At 42.4% G+C, this 9,309-nt stretch overlaps 1 protein-coding gene and 1 long non-coding RNA gene across 2 annotated transcripts in view; both read right to left on the reverse strand.

The window, feature by feature from the left end:
- The window catches only part of LOC107727395 (high affinity cAMP-specific and IBMX-insensitive 3',5'-cyclic phosphodiesterase 8B-like), a 22,252-nt gene extending 13,165 nt beyond the window's left edge, over positions 1-9,087 (reverse strand). The window contains exons 1-4 of the mRNA XM_016537256.1: positions 9,020-9,087; positions 1,673-1,863; positions 906-966; positions 633-721 (exon numbers count right to left, since the gene is read on the reverse strand). Of these exons, the coding sequence (XP_016392742.1) occupies positions 633-721; positions 906-966; positions 1,673-1,863; positions 9,020-9,046 (368 nt within the window). The 5' untranslated portion in view covers positions 9,047-9,087. The remainder of the gene's footprint in view (positions 1-632; positions 722-905; positions 967-1,672; positions 1,864-9,019) is intronic.
- Positions 165-879, reverse strand: LOC107727399 (uncharacterized). Its single transcript, XR_001638349.1, has 3 exons — positions 633-879; positions 375-426; positions 165-284 (listed from the first exon to the last, which is right to left on the reverse strand). It is a non-coding gene; the product is annotated as an uncharacterized LOC107727399 (long non-coding RNA).
- Positions 9,088-9,309: the final 222 nt, after the last annotated feature.

The following is a 9,309-nucleotide window of genomic DNA, read 5'->3' on the forward strand; positions in this document are numbered from 1 at the left end:
CACACACACACACTCACTCACATACACACTGACACACTCACAGTCTCACACACACACACACACTCACTCACATACACACTGACACACTCACAGTCTCACACACACACACACACTCACTCACATACACACTGACACACTCACAGTCACACACACACACTCACGCACACTCTCTCTCTCTGAGTTCAAGCATTAGTCAAAATCATCAAATCACGTGTAAATAAATACTGTGTGACTCTGGTACCTGTCTGTGATTCGGCCTGGACTTGCTCACAGGACTTTTCTTTCTGGATCAAAACACACAGATCAGTCATAAACATCATTACCGACACAAACACATCACAGTATCACTATCGGACGACTGAACGTCTGCTTACCTTGTTATGGTCATTTAAAGGCCTGTTAACAGACACACAGTGCCTGATTTTACTACAGGAGAGACGGAGACAGACATATTAACATGTGAACACGCGATCAAACTAGAGTCACCTGACCCTCGGCCAGCAGGAAGCTGAATTACATTTCTTCAGAAATAAAAATAAACACGTTTGTTTTTAAATGAAGCTGAAATCAGTCATTTGATTTTCTGAAGGAACTTTAAAACATTAAAGCAGAAAGACAGAAACGCTGCCTACCCTCCCTGTCCAATGACAGGCGTCATCTTCACATTCTGCTGCACACTGTCTCCGTTCTTCTTTTTGGCATAATAAACCCCCTGCCACTCCTGAAACACACACACACACACACACACACTTGTGACAGAGGATCTAAACAGCATACAGAAGCAGGTCTCAGGTCTGACGGAGAATCAAAGTTCGACCCCTGTGTGATGAAAGTCCAGCGTCTGCGGCTTCAAACGCTCCTCCAGCTGAGTGTGTGTGTGTTGTGAGAGAGAGAGATTTGGGCACAAACCTTTTCACTACAGCCACAATCACAGTGTTGTGAGAGCAGCTGATGGATCGAATTGAGCTGAGAAAAAAAATTTGAAATAAAATGAGGATTACAAACAACAACAGACATTTCAGCATTTCTTAGACACACAAACCTGCTACAGAGAGTGTGCAAAAACACATTTACATTTTCAAGCAGGCCATGTGAACACTGCATACAGTGGGATTCCAGTGGACGGTTTTGTGGATGTTGTGGATGTAATTTCTTGTGGTTAAATTGCATTTGAACTAATTATTGTTGAGAATGCAGTACATTTGACCAATCGTACTTTACGCTCTCAGGTATAAGAGTCAACTCTTCAACACTGAAGTGCTGTTCGGTTAAATCTGTATTCACACAGCCCCTGACGTTTCTCAATATTACAACTTATTTGACAGCTGAGAGTCACGTTTAAACTTTACACTTCAAATAAACCATGTATTTCACAGGAGCGCACTAGCATACGGATGAGCTTAAAGTTAACAGACAGATTTTGATTTCACAGCTCTGTAAGATGAAGGAGTTTATGACTGGACAGATGCACACATGACTGAAGTGATCTTACAAACATCAGGACGGTGCTGGACTAAAGAATGAGATCAGCTGAAATCTGCTCACTACACAAAAATCATCAGCAAACATCTGCAGACTTGAATCCCAACGATCTGTTAATGAAGATCTTCAGCAGCAGGTACTGAAGCAGCACAATGATGTCTGTAGATCAGAGAGACAGACAGATACGTACCGACAGAGCGCTTCAGCGTCAAAGTATCTGGAATGTCTGTGGTCGATGATGATCAGATCGTGGTTCTTCTCCTGGAAACTCTCCAGCGCCGCTTCTGGCGTTCGGGCCACATTACACCTGAAACCAGCGCGTTCACACGCCCAGCAGAAGCTGTGACTCTGAGCATCGTCTTTGGCAAACACTAACAGCACCTGCAACACACACACACACACACACAGAGACGTGCACACACACACACAGAGACGTGCGCGCACACACACACAGAGCCGTCATCAGTGTGCTCGACAGTGCTGGCCAACAGAGAAATTCAGCCACAATAATAACTTCCATCAATAACATGAACATAATATACTGCAGTTCATTTGAGCGGATTCACTGAAACAGTGCAGAAGAATCACTCGCTCACAGTGTGTTTGTGTAAAGCTAACACTGTAAAGCTGCTTTGACACAATCTGTGTTGCATAAAGCACTATATAAGTAAAGGTGACTTGACTTGTGTGAACAAACAGTTCAGATGCTCGGCGTGTGTTCTGTGTGTTCTGAGGGAATGTGGGATCAGCTGGGAGGACAAAAACAGGAAGAGGAAATCACTGTTTCAGTTACCAACAGTAATTAAAGCTCTGCAACACTGGCACAACACCTCAGCACTAACCTTAATACTGCCCTCAATGCTAATGCTATCCCAACGCTAATTATAACCCAATGCTAATACTAACTCAACGCTAATACTAACTCAATGCTAACGCTAACCCAACATTAACACCAACCTAATGTTAAACCAATGTTAATACTAACTCAACGCTAATACAAACCCAGTGCTAATATTCTACAACAAAAACAATCAGAGCGCCTTGTTATCACTAGTTTTATTTTGATTTCCCGAGTCCGCTATTAGCAAATAGCCCGCTAGCATCGCCAGCGTGGTTGCCGCTAACCTCGCTTACATTACAAATACTCTATTCACACACATTACCATTGTTTTACTCACTGTTACTTGCTTTAATGGCGGATGTGTGTCTACCTTTGAGTGCAGGTGAGGACACGTTCAAGCTGCATTCGGTGCAGCTCGAGCTGGAGGCCGTGGAGAAGCAGATCCGCGACCTGGTGGAGAGGCAGACCCAGCTGAGAGAGTGGAGAGCCGCGCTGGAATCATCCCAGGCTGATGCTCACAAGTCCGAGGTAAGTATACAGCGCGCTGCTAATTCTCCCACCACCTCTACTCCGTGTGTTTCTCTGCACAGGCCCGGTGCACCCAGGACGCGATCTTCCCAGATGTTCTTCACTCCGGCGCCGGGACACCACGGACCCTGGGTGCAGCCGCAGCGGAAGACGCGAGCCAGGCCCCGGGCGACGACCTCTCCCCCTCCGCCGCCTCCGGTCTTCGAGATCTCCACCCGGAACCGCTTCGCTCCCCTCCGCGAGACGGAACGCGACGCTGTGATCATCGGAGACTCCATCGTCCGGCACGTCCGGCACGTCCGAGCTGAAGGTAAAGTGCACACTCACTGTTTCCCTGGTGCTCGTGTTCTCGATGTTTCTGCTGTTTCTGCGGAGATCCTGAAGGGCGACAAGAGCAGCAGAGCAGTCGTGCTTCACGCGGGGGTTAACGACACCAAGCTGCGGCAGACGGAGACACTGAAGAGGGACTTCAGGAGCCTGATCGAGACGGTGCACCGCACATCGCCCGCGACGACGATCATCGTGTCAGGACCGCTTCCCACGTATCGACAAGGACACGAAAGGTTCAGTAGACTTTTTGCTTTAAATGAATGGTTATTGTCATGGTGTAAAGAACAGAAACTGCCCTTTGTTAATAATTGGAATCTTTTCTGCGAGCGTCCTAGGCTTTTTCGCGCTGATGGCCTGCACCCCAGCAGAGTCGGAGCGGAACTCATGTCGGACAACATCTCCAGGACGCTACGCACCATATGACTAGTAAGTCAAATCTCAAATAACTGCCCTGATGACTTGTGTTCTACCCGCTTAAATGATAGAAGTACTTGTGCTGTCCAATCTATAAAGACTGTGTCTGTTCCCCGAATAGTGAGGTCAAAATATAAATTTAATGCAGGATCTAGAAAAAATCTGATAGTGATTAAACCAGAAAAATGTAAAATAAATGAACAAAAACAATTTTTAAAGTTTGGGCTCCTAAACATTAGATCACTCTCACCCAAAGCAGTTATTGTAAATGAAATAATCACAGATAATCGTTTTGATGTACTCTGCTTGACTGAAACCTGGCTAAAACCTAATGATTATATTGGTCTAAATGAGTCTACTCCACCAAGCTACTGTTATAAGCATGAGCCCCGTCAGACTGGTCGTGGCGGCGGTGTTGCAACAATATATAGTGATATTCTCAATGTTACTCAGAAGACAGGATACAGGTTTAACTCATTCGAAATACTAATGCTTAATGTTACACTGTCAGATATGCAAAAGAAATCTATCGTATCTCTTGCTCTGGCTACTGTGTATAGACCACCAGGGCCATATACAGATTTCCTAAAAGAATTTGCAGATTTCCTCTCAGACCTATTGGTTACTGTTGATAAAGCGCTAATTGTCGGAGATTTTAACATTCACGTTGATAATACAAATGATGCATTAGGACTTGCGTTTACTGACCTAATAAACTCTTTTGGAGTCAAGCAAAACGTCACCGGGCCCACTCATCGTTTTAATCATACGCTAGATTTAATTATATCGCATGGAATTGATCTTACTGATATAGATATCGTACCTCAAAGTGATGATGTTACTGACCATTTCCTTGTATCGTGCATACTGCGTATTACTGATAATAACTATATCGCTCCGCGTTATCGTCTGGGCAGAACTATTGTTCCAGCCACCAAAGACAGATTCACAAATAACCTGCCTGATTTATCTCAACTGCTCTGTGTACCAATAAGTACACATGAACTAGACGAAATGACTAGCAACATGGGCACTATCTTCTCTAATACATTAGAAGCTGTTGCCCCCATCAAATTGAAAAAGGTTAGAGAAAAACGTACTGCGCCATGGTACAACAGTAATACCCATTCTCTCAAGAAAAAAACTCGTAGTCTTGAGCGCAAATGGAGAAAAACGAACTTGGAAGTTTTTAGAATTGCGTGGAAAAACAGTATGTCCAGCTATAGACAGGCTCTAAAAGCTGCCAGGGCCGAGCATATCCACAAACTCATAGAAAATAACCAAAACAATCCAAGGTTTTTATTTAGCACAGTGGCTAGATTAACAAATAACCAGACACCACCCGATCTAAATATTCCCTCACAGTTTAATAGTAATGACTTTATGAATTTCTTCACTGATAAAATAGATAACATCAGAAATACAATAACAAATGTAGATTCTACAGCGTATAATACTTCAGCTTCATTCATCGCACCAAAAGATAAACTGCAGTGCTTTACAACTATAGGACAGGAAGAGCTAAATAAACTTATCACTGCATCTAAACCAACAACATGCCTGTTAGATCCTGTACCCACTAAATTACTGAAAGAGTTGTTACCTGTAGCAGAAGAACCGCTTCTCAATATTATTAACTCGTCGTTGTCTTTAGGTCACGTCCCAAAACCATTCAAGCTGGCGGTTATTAAGCCTCTTATTAAGAAACCACAACTAGATCCTAGTGAACTGGCAAATTACAGACCCATCTCAAATCTTCCTTTTATGTCTAAAATTTTAGAAAAAGTTGTGTCCGCTCAATTGCGCTCCTTCCTGCAAAAAAATGATCTCTATGAAGAATTTCAGTCAGGTTTCAGGCCCCACCATAGCACAGAAACTGCACTTGTTAAAATTACAAATGACTTGCTTCTTGCGTCAGACCAAGGCTGTATCTCATTGCTAGTTTTACTTGATCTTAGTGCTGCGTTCGACACTATAGATCATGACATACTCATAGATCGATTACAAAACTATACAGGTATTCAAGGGCAGGCTTTAAGATGGTTTAGATCCTACCTGTCCGATCGCTACCACCTTGTTCATTTAAATGGGGAGTCATCTCAATTATCACCAGTAAAATATGGAGTGCCACAAGGATCTGTCCTAGGTCCTCTGCTATTTTCGATATACATGTTGCCCCTTGGTAATATTATTAGAAAATACGGGATTAGCTTCCACTGTTATGCAGATGATACTCAACTATATATCTCAACAAGACCAGATGAAACTTCTAAATTATCTAAGCTAACAGAATGTGTTAAAAATGTAAAAGATTGGATGACCAATAATTTTCTCCTATTAAACTCGGATAAGACAGAGATATTACTTATTGGACCAAAAGACAGTACACAGAATCTCGTGGATTACAATTTGCAACTAGACGGATGTACAGTTACTTCCTCTACAGTCAAAAATCTGGGTGTTATATTAGATAGCAACTTGTCTTTTGAAAATCATATTTCCCATGTTACAAAAACAGCATTCTTCCATCTTAGAAACATTGCCAAACTACGAAATATGTTACCTGTTTCTGATGCAGAAAAGCTAGTTCATGCATTCATGACCTCTAGACTGGACTATTGTAATGCACTGCTAGGTGGTTGTCCTGCATCCTCAATAAACAAGCTACAGGTAGTCCAAAATGCAGCGGCTAGAGTCCTTACCAGGTCAAGAAAATATGATCATATTACCCCAATTTTACAGTCTCTGCACTGGCTACCTATTAAGTTCCGTATCAGTTACAAAATATTATTACTTGCCTATAAGGCCCTTAATGGGCTAGCTCCTGCGTACCTAACTAGTCTTCTACCACGCTACAATCCATCACGCTCCCTAAGGTCGCAAAACTCTGGACTTTTGGTAGTACCTAGGATAGCAAAGTCCACTAAAGGAGGTAGAGCTTTTTCGCATTTGGCTCCCAAACTCTGGAATAGCCTTCCTGATAACGTTCGGGGTTCAGACACACTCTCTCTGTTTAAATCTAGATTAAAGACACATCTCTTTGGCCAAGCATTCAAATAATGCATATCATAATCTTGTACTGCAGTTATATCTGATCAAATGCACATTATTATTCTTTAGTTTGGGTTAAACAAATAAATTTTGCTTGGTTGGAACAGCAGCTACGCTAATTATGTCCCTATTTGTTTCTCTGTTTTTGCCACAGGATTGACATCCCGTGGTACTAACTCAACGCTAATACAAACCCAGTGCTAATATTAACTCAATGCTAACTCAATGCTAATACTAACTCAACGGTAATGCTAAGCCAACGCTAATACTAACTCAATGCTAACCCGATGCTAATGCTAACCCAACATTAACACCAACCTAATGCTAACCCAACGCTAATATTAACTCAATGCTAATGCTACCCCAACGTTAATACTGACTCAATGCTAACCCAACGCTAATGATAACCTAACGTTAATGTCAAACCAACGCTAATACTAACTCAATGCTAATGCTAACCCAACATTAATGTTAACTCAACGCTAATACTACCCCAACGTTAATGCTAATCCAATGCTAATATTAACTCAATGCTAATGCTAACCCAATGCTAATGCTACCCCAACGTTAATACTAATCCAATGCTAATATTAACTCAATGCTAATGCTTACCCAATGCTAATGCTAACCCAATGCTAATATTAACTCAATGGTAATGCTAACCCAACGCTAATGCTTACCTAACGCTAATACTAACTCAACGTTAATGCCAAACCAACGTTAACACTAACTCAATGCTAACCCAATGCTAATGTTAACCCAACATTAATGTTAACTCAACGCTAATGCTAACCCAATGCTAATATTAACTCAATGCTAATGATAACCCAACACTAATGCTAACTCAGTGTTAATGCTAACACAATACTAATGCTAACCCAACGTTAACGCCAACCTAATGCTAACCCAGCGCTAATACTAACGCAACGCTAATGCTAGTCTCAGCCTCAGACATCACGCCCACGGACCATTGGCTAAATGTCTGATGCATATGGCACACAAAAGCACACTTCAGGAGTTTCGAAGTCGTCATCGGATTTGTTGAATTATACAGGATTTCCGGGAGATGTGTGTGTCGCGTTCTTTAACGTTCCACCTGGAAACAAAGATGGCGTGCCGCCAAACCCCCTCACGAAAGAAGAAAGCCGTCATGTTTACATCTGTGACGACGAGCGCTTATCAGGATCAACTAAACGATTTTCAAAAGTATGTGAAAAAAGTTCGCGGCACAGAATCTTTAAAATACGTCCGAAAGTTTTACACACCAGTCTGTTATTGTGGCGACATTTCCACGCCCCGAAACGTGACGATGAACGAAACGAACTGTGATTGGTTGTTTAACATGTCGGTCAAACGGCCTCATGGGCGGGCCTTGGCCAATGAAAGCTGCCATGAATTAAAAAATTCCAATGCTAATGCTAACCCAACATTAATGTTAACTCAACACTAAAGCTAACCCAATGTTAATGCTAACCCAATGCTAATATTAACTCAATGCTGATGCTAACCCAATGCTAATAGTAACCTTATGCTAACCCAGCACTAATACTAACTCAACGCTAATGCTAACCCAAAGCTAATAGTAACCTTATGCTAACCCAGCACTAATACTAACTCAATGCTAATGCTAACCCAACGCTAATGCTAACCCAACGCTAATAGTAACCTTATGCTAACCCAGCACTAATACTAACTCAATGCTAATGCTAACCCAACGCTAATGCTAACCCAACGCTAATAGTAACCTTATGCTAACCCAGCACTAATACTAACTCAACGCTAATGGTGCACAATTCTTCAGACAAATCATTTCACAGCTTTCTATGTAGATCTGCTGCACCAGACGTTTCTATTGATGTGTTTCGTGCAGCATTGATGTTGTTGTTTTTTGCCTTTTTTATTGTTGATAGTAGTTCAAAAGAGACACAGGGAACTATGGGAGAGAAGAGAGGGCAACAGGATCGAGTTTGGGATTTTAGGGCACTTTGTGACGCCCGCCTGACAAACCCCAGACTCCATGTGTTCCTGAGATTCTACACATTACAGGCCCTTCAAATCATTCTGACGCGTCTGTGAAAATACAGCGGATTCACAGAGCGATTATTCATATCTTCTCACGGGAGCTCCAGAAATCTCAGGATACGGGAGTCGGGTTGGATTCACTCAACCTTCCTAAAATTAGCTTGAAGAATTAATGAGCAATAATGAAACTCCCAATATAGAACACACACTCTCACACACACACACACCATAATGAGCAGGAAGCCTGATAATCTGCATGTTCACACTCACTGTTTGGTGTACTTACTACAGAAACCCTTCTAAACCAGCATAATGTATGAACACAGAGTATGAGTGATGAAGAGCCGGTACCTGCAGCTGATCTTCATAGAGCTTCATTGGTCCAAACTGCACCTCTGTTAATGTGCTCTGAAACGACAGTCAAGAACAAACACACTCAGCATGATCTGTGGAAGTACATTCAGACATGATTCCAGCATCCTCCCTGATGATGCTCAGTTACCATGGAGACCATCCCTCCACGGGACAGCATCCCAAAAGATCATCACCATCCGGACAACATGAGGAAGGGAACGGAAACACACACACACTGCAGACACACACACACACACTGCAGACACACACACACACACACACACACA

Source organism: Sinocyclocheilus rhinocerous, unplaced genomic scaffold, assembly GCF_001515625.1.
Source record: "Sinocyclocheilus rhinocerous isolate Xijiao unplaced genomic scaffold, SAMN03320098_v1.1 scaffold4111, whole genome shotgun sequence".
NCBI lineage: Eukaryota > Metazoa > Chordata > Actinopteri > Cypriniformes > Cyprinidae > Sinocyclocheilus > Sinocyclocheilus rhinocerous.